This window comes from Oryx dammah, unplaced genomic scaffold, assembly GCF_014754425.2.
Source record: "Oryx dammah isolate SB20612 unplaced genomic scaffold, SCBI_Odam_1.1 HiC_scaffold_12, whole genome shotgun sequence".
In the NCBI taxonomy this organism is placed as follows: domain Eukaryota; kingdom Metazoa; phylum Chordata; class Mammalia; order Artiodactyla; family Bovidae; genus Oryx; species Oryx dammah.
Genome location: NW_024070196.1, coordinates 43634445 through 43658868, shown reverse-complemented (window position 1 = coordinate 43658868; position 24424 = coordinate 43634445). Strand labels below are relative to the sequence as shown.

The window sequence follows — 24424 nt, the reverse complement described above, 5'->3', positions numbered from 1 at the left end:
AGAGGTAATGACGTTCCAGTATCAATTGAGGTCCCCAAGCACATTTCCTCCTAAAAGGTATAGATTACTGGAGAAAAGCTTGATTCCACATCTGGGACAGGAAATAGTCAAAGGAGCCCTGAGCATCTTCTTGGGCCCAAAATCAAGGAAGTCAGAAAGCCAGCTAAGACAAACAGTCTTCCAAAAAAGGCTCAGAGTCAAGCTCAAAAGGTTCCCTTTGGCTAAGGCTGGGACAACGTAACCCACTAAAAGAATACTGACTGCAACTGATTGAAACTAAACGAATGTATTAAAATGTATGAGTTTCTTAATCATATTCAAATTAAAAAAATCAGTGGGCTTCCCAGGTGGTCCAGTGGTTAAGAATCTTCCTGTCAATGCAGAGGGCAGAGGTTCCATCCTTAGTTCAGGACGATCCCACATGCCGTGGGGCAGCTAAGCTCGTGCACCACAACTGAGCCCATGCTCCACAATGAGAAGCCCAAGCATCACAACTGGAGTAGCCCACATTTGCTGCAACTAGAGAAAGCCCACGTGCAGCAACAAAGACCCAGTGCAGCCAAAAATAAGCAAATAAATAAACAAAAAACAACTCACTGTTGTCACCAATGGAGGTAACTGGGGCACCAACCCCTTAGTGAAAATTGGCAATTAAAGGAAAAAAAATTAAGCATGTTATCTGCCAAGCCTATCCAAACTGTGTCTCTAGATTAATGAACAGTTCTATTAATGAAGGAATGTTCTTTTTTAGAGAAGGGTTGTAAATTCAGGAAACTGCTACTAATATGGAAAGAATGATAGAGTTAGCAAGTCACTACTTTGTAAATACTGTGAAACAACCGGCTGAACGGAAGGTCATTAAAGGAGGAAAACTATGAGAAAAGGTTGATGGGACACTTTCCAACACCACCACCACACCATCACCCCCTGACCCCACCAATCAATCTTTGCATTGTCAAGAGAAAGTCAACCAGACAACGTGCTTCCTGAGGTGAAAAAACAAGGCGTCAACAAGAATCCTTGCCCCAAAACATTAATAAATGAATCTAAAAGTCTTTAAAGCTAAATTTCAGTTTACCAGAAATGTTGGTGACAGAAAATATGTTAAAGTGACCAGAAGAAAACAGAGATAAACCTAAAATGAAGGGTATTCTATGGGACAAGTGGCTCAGCATCTTTAAAACGACAATGGGGGGATAAAAGAATGAATGATGGGTTACTCTCGATTAAAAGAGACTTGAAGTGGGTAATAGTAAGAAGTGTGTATATTGTTGGGATTTTGATTTGAAAAACTGCCAACATTAAAAGGGGAAACAGGAATCTGAACAAAAAGCAGGTATTACATGACACCAAGGAATTATTTTGTTAGGCGAAATAGTATTATAATTACTTAAGAAAACGTAGGTCTTTTAATGTCTGGTGAAGTACATACAGATGAAATGACTGATTCTGCTTCAAAATATTTCAAAGTATTTTGGACTAAGGTACCCTCATCCCACATTTAAATTTTTTCCTTAGAGATATTTTTAAGAACAAATGACCAGCCCACAAGAAAAGCTTTCAGAAAACAATGACATGAACAAGAACCAAAAAACAACAGAAAATCTCGAGGCCAACAGACAGTGCAACTGATGAATGCTGGTTATAAATCAAATATTAGATTTGAAGACATAAAGGCAAGCTTCACCACTTGGCAAGGGTTTGGACAAATGACTTAGCAAGCACATTTGAAAAAGAACTTAAAAGAACTTACAGAAATGAAAAAAATACATTAACCAAAATCTGTTTAATAGCAAGTTAGGATAAACTGGGCTTCCCAGAGGCTCAGCCGGTAAAGATTCTGCCTGCAATGCAAGAGACCTGGATTCAATCCCTGGGTTGGGAAGATCCCCTAGAGAAGGGAATGGCTATGCATTATGGAGAATTCCAAGGACAGAGGAGCCTGGAGTGCTATAGTTCAGTGGGGTCACAAAGAGTCGGACACGACTAAGCAGCCAACACTAGGATGAATTAGTAAATGAAAAGACAAACCGGAAGAAATTCTCTACAAGTAGCATGGAAAGACAGGTGGGCAAGTGAGAAGTAGGTGACACATAGACCAAGAAAGTCTATCATAAGCTGCACTAGAGTCTAAAAGCAAACAGCAGAGCAGATTAAAAAATGAGGGGAAGGGAAGGCACAGCTTTCCAACAGTAGGTAGGTATCTAATGAGTGTAAAAGATAATAAAATTAAATTCATTTGTCAACTAGTACAAAAAAACTCACAAAAGAGATGGGCTGCTGCTGGGGCTTTCTGGGCACTCTGGGGCTGCTGGGCTTAGGCCAAGGTGGGACACAGCCCTCAGAGACAGCAGCACAGAGGTGCTTCTGCCAGGATCTTAGTTCCCCAACAGGGATGGGAATTGCGCCCTCCGAAGTGGAAGCGTCAAGTCTCTAAGAGCTTATCTTAATTCAGATATCATGTTCTGGATGCTGGAAGTCCAAGTTCAAGGTGACAGATTTGGTTTCTTCTGAGGCCCCTCTCCTTGGCTTGTTAAAGTCATTATCTCCTCATCATGTCCTCCTGTGGCCTTCTCTCTATATATGCACACCACTGATTGCCTTTTCATTTTTGATGGTTTCCTGTGCTGCGAAGAAGCTTTTTAGCTTGATGTATTAACTGTGGTGTTGGAGAAGACTTTTGAGAGTCCCTCGGACTGCAAGGAGACCAAACCAGTTCATCCTAGAGATCAGTCCTGAGTGTTCATTGGAAGGACTGATGTTGAAGCTGAAACTCCAATACTTTGGCCACCTGATGCAAAGACCTGACTCATTGGAAAAGACACTGATGCTGGGAAAGATTGAAGGCAGGAAGAGAAGGGGACGACAGAGGATGAGATGGTTGGATGGCATCACTGACTCAATGGACATGAGTTTGGGTAAACTCCAGGAGTTGGTGATGGACGGGGAGGCCTGGTGTGCTACAGTTCACGGGGTAGCGAAGAGTCGGACACAACTTAGCAACTGAACTGATTCACACTTACTTAAGTTTGCTTTTGTTGACTTTGCTTTTGGTTTCAAATCCAAAATACCGTCAAGACCAATGTCAAGGTGCTTATCCCTATTTTTCTTCTAGTTTTACCATTTCAGATCTTATATTGAAGACTTCAATGTATTTTGAGTTGATTATTGTCTGTCGTATAAAATAGGAGTCCAGTTTCACTGTTTATGTTATGTGGCTGTCCAGTTTTTCCAACCCCATTTATTAAAGAATCTATTTTCTCATTATATATTCTTGGCTCCACTGTAGGAAACTGACCATATATGCATGGATTTATTTCTGGACTATCTATTCTATTAAAGAAGGAAATGGCAACCCACTCGTGTTCTTGGGATAATCCCACAGACAAAAGGAGCCTGGCAAGCTACAGTCCACAGGGTTGCAAAGAGTCAGACATGACTGAGCAACTGCGCAAACATACACACATTTTTCTACTGATCCCTGTGTCTGTTTTTATGCCAATACTATAGTGTTTTGATTACTACAGCACTGTAATATAGTTTAAAATCAGGAAGTATGATACTTCCAGCTTTGTTATTCTATCTCAAGATTGGTTATTTGTAGTCTTTTGTGGTTCCAAACAGATTTTAGGAATTTTTTTTCTATCACTGTGAAAATGTCATTAGAATTTTGATAAGGATTGCATTGAATCTGTAGGTTGTTTGGGGAGTATGGACATTTTAATAGCATTAATTCTTCCAATTTATGAGCATGGAATATGTAGTTGACCCTTGACTAACATGGGGGTTAGAGGCATCAACTCCTGTGCAGTTGAAAATTCACACATATAACATTACAGTTGGCCCAGAGTATCTGCAGTTCTACATCCACAAATTCAACCAACTGAAGATTGGGTAGTACTGGCATATGTATTTATTGAAAAAGTATCCACATATAAGTGGTTCCCTGCAATTCAGACTCATGTTGTTCAAAGGTAAATTTATTTCCATTGTTTGTGCCTTCTTTTTTTTAAATTAATGCCTTAGAATTTTCAGTGTATAGGTCTCTCAATTCCTGGTTAAATTTATTCCTACTTTATTCTTTTTGATGAAATAAATTTCTTTTTCTGATATTTTATTGTCAGTGCATAAACTTTCAACTGATTTTTGTATACTAATTTTGTATCCTGCGAATTTAGATGCTTATATCTTTCCTTTTCTCCTTTGCTTTTTGCCTCTCTCCTTTTCACAGCTATTTGTAAGGCCTCTCCAGACAGCCATTTTGCTTTTTTGCATTTCTTTTCCATGGGGATGGTCTTGATCCCTGTCTCCTGTACAATGTCACGAACCTCAGTCCATAGTTCATCAGGCACTCTATCTATCAGATCTAGGCCCTTAAATCTATTTCTCACTTCCACTGTAGAACCATAAGGGATTTGATTTAGGTCATACCTGAATGGTCTAGCGGTTTTCCCTACTTTCTTCAATTTGAGTCTGAATTTAGTAATAAGGAGTTCATGATCTGAGCCACAGTCACCTCCTGGTCTTGTTTTTGTTGACTGTATACAGCTTCCCCATCTTTGGCTGCAAAGAATATAATCAATCTGATTTCGGTGTTGACCATCTGGTGATGTCCATGTGTAGAGTCTTCTCTTGTGTTGTTGGAAGAGGGTGTTTGCTATGACCAGTGCATTTTCTTGGCAAAACTCTATTAGTCTTTGCCCTGCTTCATTCCACATTCCAAGGCCAAATTTGCCTGTTACCCCAGGTGTTTCTTGACTTCCTACTTTTGCATTCCAGTCCCCTATAATGAAAAGGACATCTTTTTTGGGTGTTAGTTCTAAAAGGTCTTGTAGGTCTTCATAACACCATTCAACTTCAGCTTCTTCAGCATTACTGGTTGGGGCATAGACTTGGATTACTGTGATATTGAATGGTTTGCCTTGGAGACGAACAGAGACGAATCGTTTTTAGATTGCATCCAAGTACTGCATTTTGGACTCTTTTGTTGACCATGATGGCTACTCCATTTCTTCTGAGGGATTCCTGCCCGCAGTAGAGAGGCAAAAAGCAAAGGAGAAAAGGAAAGATATAAGCATCTGAATGCAGAGTTCCAAAGAATAGCAAGAAGAGATAAGAAAGCCTTCTTCAGCGATCAATGCAAAGAAATCGAGGAAAACAACAGAATGGGACAGACTAGAGATCTCTTCAAGAAAACTAGAGATACCAAGGGAACATTTCATGCAAAGATGGGCTCGATAAAGGACAGAAATGGTATGGACCTAACAGAAGCAGAAGATATTAAGAAGAGGTGGCAAGAATACACGGAAGAACTGTACAAAAAAGATCTTCACAAGCCAGATAATCATGATGATGTGATCACTAATCTAGAGCCAGACATCTTGGAATGTGAAGTCAAGTGGGCCTTAGAAAGCATTACTACGAACAAAGCTAGCGGAGGTGATGAAATTCCAGTTGAACTGTTTCAAGTCCTGAAAGATGATGCTGTGAAAGTGCTGCACTCAATATGCCAGAAAATTTGGAAAAGTCAGCAGTGGCCACAGCACTGGAAAAGGTCAATTTTCATTCCAATCCCAAACAAAGGCAATGCCAAAGAATGCTCAAACTACCGCACAATTGCACTCATCTCACATGCTAGTAAAGTAATGCTCAAAATTCTCCAAGCCAGGCTTCAGCAATACGTGAACCGTGAACTCCCTGTTGTTCAAGCTGGTTTTAGAAAAGGCAGAGAAACCAGAGATCAAATTGCCAACATCCGCTGGATCATGGAAAAATCAAGTTCCAGAAAAACATCTATTTCTGCTTTATGGACTAGGCCAAAGCCTTTGACTGTGTGGACCACAATAAACTGTGGAAAATTCTGAAGGAGATGGGAATACCAGACCACCTAACCTGCCTCTTGAGAAATCGGTATGCAGGTCAGGTCAGGAAGCAACAGTTAGAACTGGACATGAACAACAGACTGGTTCCAAATAGGAGAAGGAGTACATCAAGGCTGTATATTGTCACCCTGCTTATTTAACTTCTATGCAGAGTACATCATGAGAAACGCTGGACTGGAAGAAACACAAGCTGGAATCAGAACTGGCGGCAGAAATATCAATAACCTCAGATATGCAGATGACACCACCCTTATGGCAGAAAGTGAAGAGGAGCTTTTTAAAAAGCCTCTTGATGAAAGTGAAAGAGGAGAGCGAAAAATTAGGCTTAAAGCTCAACATTCAGAAAACGAAGATCATGGCATCCGGTCCCATCACTTCATGGGAAATAGATGGGGAAACAGTGGAAACAGCATCAGACTTTATTTTTTGGGCTCCAAAATCACTGCAGATGGTGATTGCAGCCATGAAATTAAAAGACGCTTACTCCTTGGAAGAAAAGTTATGACCAATCTAGACAGCACATTCAAAAGCAGAGACATTACTTTGCCAACTAAAATCCGTCTAGTCAAGGCTATGGTTTTTCCTGTGGTCATGTACGGATGTGAGAGTTGGACTGTGAAGAAGGCTGAGCGCTGAAGAATTGATGCTTTTGAACTGTGGTGTTGGAGAAGACGCTTGAGAGTCCCTTAGACTGCAAGGAGATCCAACCAGTCCATTCTGAAGGAGATCGGCCCTGGGATTTCTTTGGAAGGAATGATGCTAAAGCTGAAACTCCAGTACTTTGGCCACCTCATGAGAAGAGTTGACTCATTGGAAAAGACTCTGATGCTGGGAGGGATTGGGGGCAGGAGGAGAAAGGGATGACTGAGGATGAGATGGCTGGATGGCATCATGGACTCGATGGACATGAGTCTGAGTGAACTCCGGGAGATGGTGATGAACAGGGAGGCCTGGCTTGCTGCGATTCATGGGCTCGCAAAGAGTCGGACACACTGAGTGACTGAACTGAACTGAACTGATCCTGCGAATTTACTAAATTTGTTTATTAGCTCTAGCACTCTTTTGGTGGAGTCTTTAGTATTTTCTATATATAATAACAAACTATCAGCAAAAAAAGACAGTTTTTTCTTCTTAAAAAAAGAAAAACAAAAACAAAACTTCATACAAGAATCATGCATGGGGCCTAAATGTGTGGGTAAAAGCTTGAGGAGTAAGAAGATATTTATTTAGTCTCATTAGTATCTTCCAGGGCTTCCCTGGTGGCTCAGTGGGTAAAGCGTCTGCCTCCAATGCAGGAGACCGGGGTTTGATCCCTGGGTCGGGAAGATCCCCTGGAGAAGGAAATGGCAACCTACTCTAGTACTCTTGCCTGGAAAATCCCATGGACTGAGAAGCCTGGTAGGCTACAGTCTGTGGGGTTGCAAAATGTCAGACACAATTGAGCATCTTCACTTCACTTCACTTCACTTCAGTATCTCCCAACTGATACTTAATTACAAATGGAAGAGAGAGGAACTTCACAGGGGAGAATGCAGACACCACCTTCACCAAGTGAGTCAAGTTCACACCGGCAGTCACCAGTGCCCCGATGCGGCACAGAGTAGAATACGTCATTTCAGAAATGAATCAGAAGCAGCAGCAGACAACCCCAAACTGAGGGATATTCCACAAAATGCCCTGGACTCCATAACCATCATGTCTTGAGAAGAAAGACTGAGAAACTTTCTGAGAGAGTTAATTCTTAGGTAGGTTGATAAGAAGTCTCGGGTCCTTTGGGAAGAGAAAGAGGTCTGGGGCTCTCAAGGGGAAAAGGACAAACATTTTTTTCTACATTCCTTCATTTTAGTCACATAAAATGTTCAGTAACTGTATGTTGTGGGAGTGGGTCTGATAAGATTTTTCTATTGTTAGTTCTAATCCCATTATCTTAAAATGTAAATTGTGGGAGTGGGTCTGGTAAGACCTTTACAAACTTGAGACATTCTTTTGATTTATTGTAATAACCAATTGAAAAAGTATATAACTCCCTTGCTAAGATTAGTGAGGGGGCACTCTCCATCCCCCTTCTGATGTCTACGTCAGAAGTTTTCTCTGTTCCTTTCACTGTAATAAAACTTCTGCCACACAAAAGCTCTGAGTAATCAAGCCTGGTCCCTGATCCCAAAGCTAAATCTTCTTCAGAGATCATGAATCCAATACCATTCACTGAAAGGTATCATTTCCAGGTTAGATGAAAGATCCAGGACAACCCACTGCAATGCACACTTCAAGTTATTCTTTACCTATCAAGGACAGTATTCTCAAAATTTCTATAAAGAACATTTGGCAAAATTGAAATAAGACCTGTAAATGAAATAACAACATTGTATTAATGTTAATATCCTGAATCAGTGGTTATGTAAAATATTCTCATTGGTAAGAAGAACTAAAGTATTTAGAGATAAAGGAAAATCATGCCCACAAATAACTTTCAGTTAAAAAACAAAACAAAACAAAACAACTGTATGTACATGGAGAGAAAAAGAGGAGAGGAGCCAGGAATGAAGTGAGAGAAAATAAAGCAGGTCCAGTAAAATTTTAGTATTGAGGAATCTGAATGAAGGGTATAAAACAACTTTTGTATTATTCTTGCAACATTTCTAAGATCTAAAACTAAGTCAAAATAAAAACTTAAATTAAAAAAAAACCTTTTAAGTAAGAAATAACGTGCTTAACCTACTATAGCACAGGGAACTCTGTTCAATGTTACATGGCAGTCTGGATGGGATGGGGAGTTTAGGGGAGAATGGATACATGTGTATGTATGGCTGAGAACCTTTGCTGTCCACCAGAGTCCCTTGGACTGCAAGGAGATCCAACCAGTCCATTCTGAAGGAGATCAGCCCTGGGATTTCTTTGGAAGGAACGATGCTAAAGCTGAAACTCCAGTCCTTTGGCCACCTCATGTGAAGAGTTGACTCACTGGAAAAGACTGATGCTGGGAGGGATTGGGGGCAGGAGGAGAAGGGGACGACAGAGGATGAGATCGCTGGATGGCATCACTGACTTGATGGACATGAGTCTGAGTGAACTCCGGGAGTTGGTGATGGACAGGGAGGCCTGGCGTGCTGCAATTCATGGGGTCACAAAGAGTCGGACACGACTGAGCGACTGAACTGAACTGAACTGAAAACTAATCACAACATTGTTATCAGCTATACTTTAATACAAAGTAATACATTCAAATTTTTTTTAAAAGAAATATTGTGTTTGATTTCCAAACTGCTTAGAGAGAGAAAAAGAATAAATTATCAGTATAAAAAAGGCAAGAGAGAAGAAACAAAAAAACAGATCAGGTATAGCATATAGAAAAAATACAGTAAGACGGTAATTTAAACTCAAACATATCAGTAATTACATTAATGATCAAGATCAAGATGTGTTCCAGTTAAGTACAAGGACTGACAGACTGATTTATTTAAAAAAAAAAAAAAAAAAGATGCTATTTAAGAAACACATCTAGGACTTCCCTGGTAGTCCAGTGGTTAAGAATCTGCCTGCCAGTACACGGACACTGTTTGATCAGGGCTCTGGGAAGATTCTGCATGCTACAGGGCAACTAAGCCTGTGTGCCACATGCCCTAGAGCCCATGTTCCACAACAGGAGAAGCTGCTACAATGAGAAGCCCAAACACTTACAACCAGAGAGTAGCCCCTGCTCACCAAGACTCAAGAAAGCCCATGTGCAGCAACAAAGACAACGCAGTTAAAAGAAAAGAAAAAAAGGGGGATGATGGACTAGTTGACAAGCATAAGCTGATTCTCAGAAAAGAGGATTCAACTTTGAAACACACCTCAATTTTGTCTAGGTTCTCCATTTCTACTGTCCTAGACAGCACACTCGCCACCTCTCATTTGGACCCCTGCGGTCACCTCTGCCCTACTTCACCTACACTTTACTTAGCAGCCAGAAGGGCTTTGAAAAACCAAGTTAGGTCATGTTGTGCTTTTTTTCTAAACACATCAGCTTCCCAGCCTGATTGGGCCTCTGACATCCTTTTGTCTGTCTCCTCCTCTCCCCTCCCCCACAACCATAGCCACAGGGGACTTTCTTTCCTGTTTACAAAGGCACCAAACCTCCCCCACCTTGAGGCCTTGGCAATGGCTTTTCCTACCCTGCATGTTCATTCACCTGCTTCTCCCAAGGCTGGCCTGCTCTGGTACCTCAGACCTGGCAAACGTCACCTCCTCCATGAAGCCTTCCCCAAGCACCCAATCTCACATCAATCAATTTTAACTCCATGTGTAACATGACATTTCCTGTTAAGCAGTTTCTGCATCATTTGTGTCTTCCTCATGAGGTTGCTGTGAGGATTAGTTTGTATCTGTAAAGTGCTGAGATCCATGGCTGGGAAGTGCAGACACTGTATTACTGAAGTTGTGAAGTTTTCTTTGTGTAAGTACTCTGCAGTGCTTAGGTTCATAGTAATTCAACTGTTTTATTGCCACTGTAAATAAGCTAACTATAAACAGGAAGCCGACTGATTTTGTACCATGGTACCTCACTGGATTCTCCTCAAGCTACCACTCTCTTCCCACTAAACAGGCAACCAACATGTTCCCTCCATCCTACTCCTTCCGCTTCTGCCCAACACACATCTACATTCACATTCTGCTCTGGAAATATTACCAGCAAAACCCACCACTACCATCACCACCATATCCAACCTGAACTTCTCTGATGTAACATTACTTAACCTCTCTGAGTCATCTCATAGGTAACCATTTTTGAGGTTTCTTTTTCTGACTCTGAAACACAAATCTCTCCATTTCTCTAATTTCTGATGGGCTCCTCAACCTTCAGCCCCTCCTCCACTACCTTCACTTGTTCATCACGTGCACACTGCCCTTGGTCCTCTTCCCAGGGCACAATTGCTCTTTGAGCTCACCTAGCTGGATCTATTCATTGTAACCTGTCCAGACCTCTGAACTGAGACACATGCCTACCCATCTGCCCACCAGCATCTGCAGGGTACCACCATATCCAACAGAAAAGTCCACCTAGCCCTCCTGAACAACTCTGATAGTCTTTGCGGACTCAGGAAATGGTACCTCCCAACCCAGACCCACAAAGTAGACCTCCAGCAGTTATGCCTGGCTCTTCTTGCTCCCTCACCAACACCCAACTAGTTACCAAGTGCCGGGGGCCAGCGTGAGGAACTCCACCCATGGCAAAGGTCATGAGGAAGGAGGCTTGGCATACGCAAAGGCGTGATCAAGCCTCAGGAAACCCCGTTCCCGAGCATCTACCCCAAAACCAGAGTCTGTTTTATGCTCTCCCCCATAACCGTTTCCCTCGGAGAAGGAGTTAACGTGCAGCTCCAAGGCAATAAAAATTCCTGGACAAGAGTGTTTCAGCTTACGGACTCCTCTGAAGGTTATCTAGCCCGTCTGTATAGGTTCGTCCGGCCACATGTGATTGTTTACAGCCTCCCAATCTGAGAGGCATGAGATGTTTCAGACTTACTAAAGGCAAATTCTTCTGGGGAGTTGGGAATTATTAGTATAGTGGGTTGGTTAGGAATTATATTGGTGAAGGGTTTTTCCTTTGTTGTGCCAATAATTGCTGCTAATTCCCTACCCTGGGTGTGTCAAGGGTGTTTCAGGTCAAACCTCTGCTGACAGACTAGCTTGTGTGACAGGATTACCCATACTCCTGCCACTAGCACATGATTGTTTACTACCTCTCAACCATAAACAGCACAGAGAGTTTTGGAGTATTTTGAAAGTCTTAATTAGCATAGGGCTTTTCTCATTGTTGAGTCAATGATTGCCGCCAGGCCTCCATATCCTTAGGCACCTGGGAATATATTAATCAATGTATTTGGAATACAGAAAAGGAAATATAGGAGTTTTAAAGGTTAGCAATACTAGACTTTTTGAGTTAATGAATTTTCTCTTTTGTAATAGATCACTGTACTTTGTTATAAATCACTGTGTCCTTGCTATGTAAAAATGTAAATTTATCAATATCTTAAGACTAGATAGATCTTAAGGGGAGCATTGGTGAAAGGATTTTCATTTGTTGGGCTGATGTTTGCTGCTAAATCTCCATATTCCCTGCCCTTATAATGAATATAACTAGCATATAGGAGAAATAAGCATTAACCTTTAAGCATATAGGAGAAATAAGTATTAACCTTTAAGATTAATCATGTTAACCTTGGGTTAAATAAATTCCTTTCTTGATTGTAACTCACTACACCCTCACCCTATAGAAATGTAACTTTATTTGGAGGGTGGTGCCTGGTTTAAGAAAAAACACCCTTGGAAAAAATAAGTTTTTTGGTTATCAGAAAGAAAGGATCATAAAATGTCAGCAGATCTCATGGCCAGAAGATGATGTAATATCCCTAAGACCTTTTTTTTTATACATTTATGTGAAGCACCTGATTTTGATAAAGGTCAGGACTGCTGACCCCCATGTGACTCCGTATTCATCCCTATATGTAACAAAAGGTATATAAGCAAACCCAAAAATAAATAAATCGGATCAGTTTCTGGAAAGACTGATACCCCCATGTCGCTTCTTTCTTGCTCCCCGTTTCTCTGGCTGAATTCCAAGTTATTCAGCCTCTTTTTCTCCACTAATTTTCCTACTACACTATCTGTTTCTAATCTCTCTATATCTCTGTAATTAAATATGTATTTTTCCAAGGACGCCAACGCCATCCCCACCTTCGAATCACCCTGGATCCACCAGGGCTGGACCCCGACAACCAAGTCCACTTGCTTCTGACTCTGTGTCTCTTTTCTCAAAACCACTAGTGTACATAAGCCTTATCATCACTTGCCTGATGTTGACTGTTCCATCCAAAATTCCTTTGGAAAACACTTCAATGAATCTTTCTCCATTAGAGGATAAAATCCAAGGTTGTTTTTTTTTTTTTTTGGCAGCACCATGTGGCTTGCAGGATTTCAGTTCCTCAACCAGGGATTGAACCTGGGGTCACAATGATGAAAGTTCTGAGCCTTAACCACTGAACTGCCAAGAAGTCCCCAAAATTCAAGTTTTTAATGTGACCCTCAAAGCCCTCTATGATCCAATCTCTACCTATGGCTCTGGGCTCATTTCTCACACTCCATCACCACCATCCCCTGCAAAATCCTTAACTCTACATTTCAGCAACTGTAGTGTTCAAAGTTCACCAACATATTAGATCACTTGAAGCCTCTAAAATTTGCACACTCCTTCCTTTTCCTAGGCTGTCCCTTGTTCACCTCACTTACCTTTCAAATCAGTTTAAGACTCCCTTATTAATCCCTGAGGCACTTCTTGGAGTGTCCTTATTTCCAAATCTGACCCTGTGCTGTAGGTCCCCACACATTTTCACAGCTTGCTTTCAGAGGACCCCTAAGGTGTCACTGTCCTTGTACATTTTCTTGCCCACCATCCCTACCAGATCACGACTCTTCCAAGGCAAGAATGACTTATCTTTGCACCCTTAGCACCTGCCCTAGGATCCAGCAAACAAAAGACAATAAAACTGTTGAATAACTAAAGAGACAAATGCGTAATTTCCCAAATGAGGTCCCAAAATCTTAGACACAGAAGGGAAAAACTAAGAAAATGTGTCGAAGAAACTGGAAGATGGATGATTACGTCTTTTTAACTCAAGGTTCAAGGTACAGAATTGGCAGAAAAGAGACTGAAGTGAGTAAATTAAGAGTCTGATGACAAGAAGCGCTTCTGGACGGTCTAACGTTACCTAAAGGAGGCCCAGTGGTTTGGCAGCGGGATGGGGAGAGGGAACTCCATGCAAACGCCAACCCTGGAAGAGACGGATGAGCACACGTTGGTCTTTAGGGAGTTTTTCAGAAACTAAAGAAAATCCCTACTCACCCAGATGGCAGCTGTCCGGACCCTGGTGGCCATCCCCACAGCCAGTTTTGAGTTCCCTGCAAGAGAGTGGCAGGACCCGATGGCTGCGGGAGGAGAGAATCGTGACGGAACAGATCTCTCCGCCAAGCCCGCGCCCACGCGGGACCCTCTTGATCCCAGAGGACGCGCACCTCCCTCCTCTCACGCTGCCGCGGCGTCTCTTCGTTCCCACCTACACACGCGACTGGGCCAGGGCAGGCGTAAGGGAGGCCAGACCGTCTGCACGGTCCCGCCCCCTTGATTTTGGAGGGAATTGGCGCGCACTGCTCCCCCGAACCCTGAACTGGTAGCGCGGGAATGCGGGGGAGATGCGCTCCCAGCAGACCTCCTGGATCTCGCAACCAGATCTGCTCGTTCTCCCTCTCGACTTTGAGTCACCCGCTCTGGGCGCTTCGGCGACGGCCCTCGGGCAGCCGAGGTCGGCCGGCACCAGCTCAGGTCACCGCGACCGGCATGGGACTCGGCCCACCGAACAGGGCTCTCCCGGGCCGGTGCCGAGTGGATGGCGGCTGTTAGGGAAGCACAGGAATTGCGTCATGAGACCCACGAGCAGGACAAACTACAACTTCCAGAAGCCTCCGCGGTCATCCCCCCTCCGGGGGTGGCTCCGGCCAAGGGCCGCCAGGAGAGGGCGCTGCAGCCGCGAATCGCAGGGTTCCCGGTCCCATCCTTGGGCGGGCGTTTGGGGGCTTTCAGTAATACAGAGGATTAAAAGAATTGATAGCAATAGCGCAAAGTAGGGAGGGGTGTGCGTTGACTTTAAAATATTTTGATTCCTGCTTTCCGATGGCAGAAGTATTAATTTAAAGTTTAATAACAAAAAGATATATTCCGTTGTATAAGGGACATTTTCATGTAAATTAAATTTATTTTCCAGAAAAATTCGGAATGGCATTGTCTTCCTTTGGGGGTGGGGATGGGAGAATCTTTTAACTGTCCGGGTTAATGTAAAACGGCTGGATTCTCATATGTGCTTCTGCATTCACTCTGGTTGTGTATGTTGCTTCTGTGGAAGTATATTAAAACATCTGGCCACACATAGGTATGTCGTTGGAAAAGGACAGTATTTTAATATACTTAGATAATTTTACTTCTTAGTAAAAGCTGAACAGGCATAGGTCAGTTGCAGCATACCATCTAAAACCATATAGGTAAACTTTTTCACTCTATTAAAACTCATTGGTTTGTCTTGCACTTTGAATGGCTAGTTTTATCAGGCATGATTTCATAACATCATACATTGGTCATTTGGAAAATATGGGTTCATTGACTAATGCATATCTTCCAGATGTTGACACCTTTCATAGCACAATATGAAAGTTGCTATTTATCAATATCACCCCTTACCTTAAAGTATTGAGAATCTGTGAAGTTCACAGTGGCAGATACAAGATTTCCAAAATTCCATTTTCACTTGAAAACTCTAGTTTTATGTTGGCAAAAAATGCTGTCTTTGTTTCCCTTTAAGTGACAGCTTACTTGGTTGACTGTTGAGATGTCTGCCACATTCCCATGTCTGCCTCATCTTTCAGTTTTTCTTTCACTCAAAGTTCAGCTCCCAACTCATATAATCACACTGGTGATTTTCCTGGAGACTACTATGGAATTTCAGGATACAGCACAGAATACTTGTTGCAAAGATACTAAAAAGATGTGGGCTCAAGAGTTGATATTTAATAAAAATATTTTTTACTGCTCCATCAAGAAGCGAATTGGTCTTTTTGAACAATGAGATAGTTATAAAAGAATAGAAAAAAGACTGCTGTCTCACAATACATTTAAATTAAATTTTAAATATTAAACGTGGAAAGGAAGGACATGAGTTTGAGCAAACTAAGGGAGATAGTGAAGGACAGGGAAGCCTGGCATGCTGCAGTTCACAGGGTCACAAATTCTAAGACATGGCTTAGTGACTGAACAACAAGTTCTATGCCGAAATGTGGAGTTAGCATCCTTTGCCCACTTGTTTGTTAACCAGTCTCTGTAATTTACTAAGTTCTCATGTTGTGTTGGTTTTCAGTGGGTGCTATAACAAATCACCGCAAACTTGGTGCCTTAAAACTACACACATTTATTATCTGACACTTCTGAATGTCAAAGTTCCAACAGAGATCTTTTGGATTAAATCAAAGTGTTAACAGTGAGACAGGCTGGGACCTGGGACCCTTTACTGCAATGCTTGCACTTGGACACACCTCTCCTCAAGCAACAAGGTACAAAGAAACTCTATGGGACTAAAAACAACTGCACATGTGGGAAGTTGGGGCAAATTCTGGACAAATGATACAAGGAGACCAAAAAACCCAAATGCCACTTTTGAAGAGCTGGGAGCAAAAGCAGGGCACTGCTCGGACCCCTTGTTCACAACACCACATAAGGGGTGGGCAAAACACCTAAGCCAGCCCTCCAGCCCAACCCCTGGTCACACTCCTACTCTCACCCCCATAAGGAACCAGCTCATGCCCACCTTAGCTAGTGAACAAGGGAACCTATTACCTGTTCTCACTCCTCCCTGCTGCAGTAGAAGTCCTGAATTTCTTATCTGGCCTCTGATCAATTTCTATTGACTACGGAGGCCAAAAACCCTGGTTGATAATGTCAGGTCTGTTTATTTCTCTCCCTTGGTTCTTGCCTTGTCATAACAAAGATTTGGAACAACAGACTACTTACAGCTCAGGCAGGATTTCTTGACCCCTGTCTCATTGTAGCAAGGATTCAAAGCAACAGACTGATTACAGTTCAGTTACAGGCTCTTCCCTGGTGGCTCAGATGGTAAAGCATCTGCCTACAATGTGGGAGACCTGGGTTCGATCCCTGGGTTGGGAGGATCTCCTGGAGAAGGAAATGGCAACCCACTCCAGTACTCTTGCCTGGAAAATCCTATGGACAGAGGAGCCTGGTAGGCTACCGTCCATGGGGTCGCAAAGAGTTGGACATGACTGAGTGACTTCACTTTCACTTTACAGTTCAAGCAGATAGATCTTTTATTAAACAGCGGACAGAACAAAAGAGTGGCCACGGTCCCCCTTGGCTTCCCTTTTTATACTCCCTGTCTCCTCCTCTCCTCCTCTTGGTTCTGCCCTATGCAAAATACAAATGGGTGTATGCTCAGTCAGGTAAGGGGACATGTCTGGGCATACGTGAAATAGAGTTTTTACATATTCATCTAGCTGGGGATGGAATGAAAGTTTTGATAGTTGCAAGTTACATAACAACAGACTCTATAGTGCTTGTCTTTCCCATAATTCAATCTGTTAATAATCAGGTGTATATATGTATAAAATATTTATGAACACTTAGGGCTCCTAGCTGCATAAGGTTACTTGAGGACACAGTTGTGCATCAAGGGTGCATGTGCCGGAGTTGGAGAAGCCCCTATGGTCAGTTTGTATCCACTGTGTGCCTAGGGCACATGTGCAGGAGTTGGAAAAGTCGCTGTGGTTATTTTGGCAGTGTATCTGTGAGCTCTCCCAGGTGTGCCTGGGGTGGGGTTTAGAGATCAGCTTGCATCCTTTCCAGCTAGCCACCTCTAGTTGCTCATGCCTAACTTCCTACCTAACAGTAACAGCAGGGCTGCGTTCCTTTCTGGAGGCTCTTGGGGAAAATCCTTTCCTTACCTTTTCCAGGTTCTAAAGGCCATGAGTATCTCTTGCCTCAGGGCCCCTGTCTGCCATCTTCAGAACCAGCAATAGAGTCCTCCTCACACTGCATCACTCTGGCTCGTTTTCTGCCTCTTCCACTTTAAGGACTCATGTGATCACATGAGGCACACACAACAATCCAGGATAATATATTTTAAGGTGGGCTGAGAGCAAATGTAGTTCCCCTTTGCTGTGCAAGATAATATATTCATAGGTTCCAGGATCGGGATGTGGACGTCTTCCAGGGGCCACTACTCTGCTGTTCTGTTTCTTAGTCTCTTTATTTTGTTCGATTGATATTTTTGCCTCTAATGGGGGTCTGCAAACTTTCTCTGTAAAAGGCCACTGTGTTAGTTTTCTAGAGCTTCCATAATAAAATACCAGGTGGCTTAAACAACAGAAATTAATTTTCTCACAGTTCTGGAGCTGAACGTCTGCGATACAGGCATTAACAGAGTTGATTTTTGCTGAGGTCTCTCTCCTTGGCTTGTAGCTGCCAGCTTCTCCCCATGTCCTCACAGGCCATCCCTCATGCAGCTCTGGGTCCTAATCTCCTCTTCTTGTAAGGACACCAGTCATATTGGATTAGGGCCCAACCTAATATCCACATTTTGACTTAAGAAGTTTAAGCTTGAAAGATCCTAAGCAGGGACATTCTGAATTATGGGGAATCAGGACTTCAACACAAGAATTTGGGGGGAACACAATTCAGCCAGTAACAGTTAGGGGACTTCCCTGGTGGCATAGCAGATAAGCGTCCATCTGTCAATGCAGGGGGTAGGAGTCCATTCCTTGGGCAGGAAGATGCCACATGACGTGGAGCAGCTAAGCTCAAGCACCACCGTTACTGAACCTGCTCTCATTAAGACCTTGAGCCACAACTACGGAGCCCACGTGCTGCAACTACTGAAGCCTTTGAGCCTAGAGCCCATGTTCCCCCACAAGAGAAGCCAGTGTACCTCAATGAAGAGTAGTCCCCACTCATCACAACTAGAGAAAGCCCACAAGCAGCAGTAAAGACCCAGTGCAGTGAAAATAAATAAATAGTTTAAAAAATCAGTTAGTAAATGTCACGCGAGTGTATGTTCCTCGGTTCTTTGTCTTGTCATAACAAAGATTTGGAGCGATGGACATTAAAGCCCTTGGTGTGTCACAGCTCTCGGGTCTTGGACAAACCATGTTATAGCTCTTAGGCAAATCAGTGTTACAGCTCTATTTTATTTAGAAGATAGCAGGAGAATCCATCCTCGAAGCGTGAGGGCATGCCAACCCAAAGACTCGAAGAGAAGAGAGTGGAGGAGCGTGCGGGGGAGGGAGAGAGAGAGTGAGAGAGGGAGAGAAAGAGAAAGAGTGCACGCACGAGGGAGAGAAAGAGAGAGAGAGAAAGCGCTTTGGCTCCTCCTTTTATATGTTTTTTCCTCCACCTGGGCCTGCCCTATGCAAATTGGGCTTAGCCAGGAGTGCTGTTTGTTCTACCTGAAGTCTTCACTCTGGTCCTCAGACCTTCCTTTGACCTTCCTTGTCTTTTAGCCACCGCCATTTTGGGCGCCTTTTCCCTATTCTACCTACCTAACAGTAAATATTTTAGGCTTTGTGGGCCATCGTCTATCGTAACTACTGAATTCTGCCACTGAGGCACAAAGGCTGCTACAGCTACTACATAAAAAGAATATGGCTGTGTGCCAGAAAAACTGTGACAGCAGCCAGATTTGACCTATGGTTCGCTATTTGCCAACTTTTGGTCCACACTATGCTTTATCATTGTCTTGTTATTATGTCATTACAGCAAGCCATAACAAGCAGTAGGTCAAAGCCCTTTCTTATTGTTGTTCTTTAACAGGGCCTCAGTTCTTCTTCCTCCTTTGGTCTTGCATGTACATTTTAGGCTTTGCTTGCCAAGTTCCATGTAAAGCCTCCATAATAAATAGTGACAGCTGTTAGCTTGTACCTCCATGGGGCAGGCACGGCCATGTCACTATCCAACAACTCTCCTCCTGCCTTCTCGGCTGAAAGAACACTGTGTATGCTCAGGTACAGGTTGGCTGTACATTTGTGGCAGCCCCCTTTCCAGGTTCAGTGGATGGATGTTGGCTTCTTCATCAATTCATTGAAGTAATTGAATGAATATTTGCTGAACACCCACTCTGAGCTGTACGTCAGTAATTCAAGTGAAGAATTCATGCTGGCAGGGAAGACAGATAATAGATAGGTAGATAGAATGATAGATTAAAAGGTAGTAAGCACTGTGGAAAAATGAAAAAGAATCAGGTAAAGGGGATTAGCAGTGCCTGTGGGGTGGTACTTTCAAATAAAGCAGCATCTTAGTTTCTTAGGCCTGCTGTAACAAAGCACCATGGAGTGTGAGCTTAAGCAACAGAAACTTATCGTCTCCCAGTTCTGGATGGTGGAAGTCCAAAACCAAGGTGTGGCTGGGAGGGGTTCCTTCTGAGGGCTATGAGGGAAGGGCCTGTCTTAGCCTTCCTCCTGGACTTGTGGACCCTCTGTCACCTGTGTCTCTTATCATCTTACTTTTGTCTGTATATTTGTGCCCCAATCCCACCCCCTCCTTTTTTTTTTTTTACACTGAGGACACTAGTGATACTACTTCAGGGGTCACCCTAAGGACCTCACTTTAACTTGATTACCTCTATAAATACCCTTCTTTCAAGTAAGATCACATTCTGATACTGGAGGTTATGATTTTAACACATGAATTTGGGGAGGACGCAATTTAATCCAATCTCCTTCCACAGGGCTGTGTGACAAGGGAGCTTTGTCACTAAAAATATCTAAAAAACTTAATTCCTAATATATGGAGCCAAAAGCAGCTAGCTTTTCCAGCCTCCCGAGGCCCCAGATCTGTGGAATCCCTATTCCCTTCTAGCACCTGAATTTATCTCATTATTAGAACATCCTGCCGATCTAAACTACTAGCTGTTTATATACACCATTGCTTTCTTTTCAACCAGGGCCAGTACAGCTGCTGAGACACTAGACACATAGCCAGCTTGCAACTTGTTTAAGGACAAAGTTAACTAAATCAATTTTTTCCACTTCTTGCCATGTAACAAGAAAACCATTCCACAGATGAAATCAATGTGTGCTTCAATAAGGGATGAGTATAAAGAAAGTATTTTCTGATTCCCCATGTGCCTACAGCATTGGAGGCTGAGATGCTGGGCCTTCCTTAGGATTACTCAGTGCTTTCCCATTACCCTGAGGAGCATGCCAGGATCCTCAGCCAGATGTGTAGGCAGTAAGGAGTGGCAGAAAACCTGCACATGTTGGAGCCCAAGTGATCTGGGTGCCTCCACTTCTTACTGGTCCCTGGGGACAAGCCACTCTGAACTCATGAGATAAAAAGGACACACAAACTGCTGTGAAGACAAAATGTGCTGTAACTCATGTGTTCCATGATACTTTAACATGATTAGTTCACTTTCATCCTGTTAGAAAGTAGCTGTGTCATTTTAAGATACCAAGAAATCAGGGCTTTCCTTGTGGTCCAGTGGTTATGAATCTGCCTGCTAATGCAAGGGATATGGGTTCAACCCCTGGTCGGGGAGTGTCCCACATATCACGGAACAGCTAAGTCCATGTGCCACAATTACTGAAGCTTGAGCATCTAGAGACCATACTCTGCGAGAAGAAGCCACCGCAATGAGAAGCCCACACACCCCAACTGGAAAGTAGCCTCTGCTACTACAACTAGAGAAAGCCTGTATGCAACAACAGAGACCCAACCCAGCCTATACAACAAACAAACAAATAAACAAACAAACGGTATCAAGTCACCAACACAATGATAATACGAAGATGGAGACGCCTAGAGGATGTTGTTGATGGAGGTCTAAGTGAGCTTGTCTCAAGAGGAAATAGCAACAGTAGAGCATATTTATTTTTTTATATTAGAATAGCAGATTTTATAAAAACGTCTCCCCTGTCAGTCTTTATCTTATCTGAGGCCTGCCATACTTGATAGCTGTTGTACAAAGCTCTGCCATTTACAAGCTATGTGATTTGCGGCAAATTCCTTAAAAATTCCAAACTCTAGTTCCCTTAACTGTAGGGTGAATGATATTAAGCTACGTATAGGGTTATGGATAGAGATATTCTAATGTGTTAAAGGGCTTCACAGACTGGCTATCTTGTATTAAGCTGTCTATAAATGAAGTAAAGTGAGTGAAGTGAAAGTTGCTCAGTCGTGTCCGACTCTTTGTGACCCCATGGACTAAACAGTCCATGGGATTCTCCAGGCCAGAATACCGGAGGGGGTAGCCTTTCTCTTCTCCAGGTGATCTCTCCAACTCAGGGATTGTACCCAGGTCTCCCGCATTGCAGGCTGATTCTTCACCAGCTGAGCCACAAGGGAAGCCCAAGAATACTGGAGTGGGTAGCCTATCCCTTCTCCAGCGGATCTTCCCTACCCAGGAATTGAACCAGGGTCTCTTGCATTGCAGGTGGATTCTTTACCAAGTGAGCTATGAGGGAAGCCCCTATAAATGAAGATGAGTTACAAAAAAATAAGAACCATTACACTATTGTTACTAGCATTTGTTTGGAGCTGCAGGTTTTCTAGTTTCCCAGAAATTCTTGGTTTTCTAATTCTTTAAAACACTTTTATTGAGGTAAAATTTACACACAACAAACTGGATCCAGCTAAAGAGTCCAGTTCAATGAGTTTAACAAATGAAGACAGTCAGGGAGCCCCAACCACAACCAAGACTCCCAGGGATTCCCTTGTGCTCCTGTCTGCAGCCTACTGCTCTCCCACCTGGGCCATAGGTGACCACCTAACTCTCTCCTTTACATGTTATGCTTTCTAGAATTTTATAGGTGGGAGTCTTATAATGTGGACTGTACTCTTTCGTGTTTGAATTCGTTTAACCATTTAGACTTATAGGGCTAGACTACAATGTGTTTATCTACCCATATGTTGTGAATTACTATACCTGTGTTTACTCTATCTTCATCCAGTTTTAGGCCATTATGATGCTGAGCATTTTGGTATACATTGTTGCATGGACAGGTTTTCAACTCTTGGTTATTTACCTAGGAATGGAAATGATGGGTCACATAGTAACTGTATGTTTAGCATTCTGAAGACATTCCAAACTGTTCTCCAAAGTGGCTGCTCAGTTCAATCAGTCACTCAGTCATGTCCGACTCTTTGTGACCCCATGGACTGCAGCATGCCAGGCTTCTCTGTCTATCACCAACTCCCGGAGCTTACCCAAACTCATGTCCATAGATTTGGTGATGCCATCCAACCATCTGTATAATCATAAGGGATTTGATTTAGATCATACCTGAATGGTCTAGTGGTTTCCCACCCTTTCTTCAATTTAAGTCTGAATTTGGGAATAAGGAGTTCATGATCTGAGCCACAGTCAGCTCACAGTCTTTTTTTTGCTAACTGTATAGAGCTTCTCCATCTTTGGCTGCAAAGGATATAGAATATAATCAATCTGCTTTTGGTATTGACCATCTGGTGATGTCCACATGTAGAGTCTTCTCTTGTGTTGTTGGAAGAAGGTGTTTGCTATGACCAGTGAGTTCTCTTGGTAAAACTCTATTAGCCTTTGACTTGCTTCGTTTTGTACTCCAAGGCCAAATTTACCTGTTAACTCCAGGTATCTTTTGAATTCCTATTTTTGCATTCCAGTCCCCTATGATGAAAAGGCCATCTTTTTTGGGGTGTTAGTTCTAAAAGGTCTTGTAGGTCTTCATAGAACCCTTGAACTTCAGCTTCTTCAGCACTACTGGTCAGGGCATAGACTTGAATTACTGTGATACTGAGTGGTTTGCCTTGGAAACAGAGATCATTCTGTCATTTTTTTGAGATTGCATCAAGTTCTGCATTCGAACTCTTTTGTTGACTATGATCACTACTCCCATTTCTTCTAAGGAATTCTTGCCCACAGTAGTTAGATATAATGGTCATCTGAGTTGAATTCACCCATTCCAGTCCATTTTAGTTCACTGATTCCTAAAATGTTGATGTTCACTATTGCCATCTCCTATTTGACCACTTCCAATTTGCTTTGATTCATGGATCTAACATTTCAGGTTCCTATGCAATATTGCTCTTTACAGCATCGGACTTTACTTCCATCACCAGTCACATCCACAACTGGGTGCTGTTTTTGCTTTAGCTCCGTCTCTTCATTCTTTCTTGAGTTATTTCTCCACTGATCTCCAGCAGCATATCGGGCACCTACGAACCTGGGAAGTGCATCCTTCAGTGTCTTATCTTTTTGCCTTTTCATACTGTTCATGGGGTTCTCAGGGCAAGAATACTGAAGTGGTTTGCCATTCCCTTCTCCAGTGGACCACGTTTTGTCAGAACTCTCCACCATGACCCATCCATCTTGGATGGCCCTACATGGCATGACTCATAGTTTCATTGAGTTAGACAAGGCTGTGGTCCAAGTAATCAGATTGGTTAGCTTTTTGTGAGTGTGGCTTTCATTCTGTCTGCCCTCTGATGGAGAAGGATAAGAGGCTTATGGAAGCTTCCTGATGGGAGAGACTGAGGGGGAAACTGGATCTTGTTTTGACGGGCAGGGCCATGCTCAGTAAATCTTTAATCTAATTTTCTCTTGATAGGTGGGGCTGTGTTCCCTCCTTGTTGTTTGACCTGAGGCCAAACTACCTGGAGGTAATGAAGATAATGCTGACCTCTTTCAAGGCAGCTGAAGAGTCAACAAGACTGAGCGGACAAAACGGAGCGACTGAACTGAACTGAACTGGAATTCCATCACTTCCACTAGCTTTGTTCGAAGTGATGCTTTTTAAGGCCCACTTGACTTCACATTCCAGGATGTCTGGCTCTAGGTGAGTAATCACACCATCGTGATTATCTGGTTGTGAAGATCTTTTCTGTACAGATCTTCTGTGTATACTTGCCACCTCTTCTTAATATCTTCTGCTTCTGTTAGGTCCATACCAGTTCTGTCCTTTATCGAGCCCATTTTTAC

At 42.8% G+C, this 24424-nt stretch overlaps 1 protein-coding gene across 3 annotated transcripts in view; it reads right to left on the bottom strand.

Annotated features, from left to right (window-relative positions):
- ZNF268 (zinc finger protein 268) overlaps positions 1 to 14322 on the bottom strand; it is a 38487-nt gene extending 24165 nt beyond the window's left edge. The window contains exons 1-2 of one of the 3 annotated variants that reach the window (XM_040251482.1): positions 14129 to 14275; positions 13765 to 13847 (exon numbers count right to left, since the gene is read on the bottom strand). In XM_040251482.1, the coding sequence (XP_040107416.1) occupies positions 13765 to 13797 (33 nt within the window). In that variant the 5' untranslated portion in view covers positions 13798 to 13847; positions 14129 to 14275. Of the gene's footprint in view, positions 1 to 13630 lie in introns of all 3 variants that reach the window. The other 2 variants (XM_040251483.1, XM_040251481.1) reach the window with 2 other exon arrangements.
- Positions 14323 to 24424: the final 10102 nt, after the last annotated feature.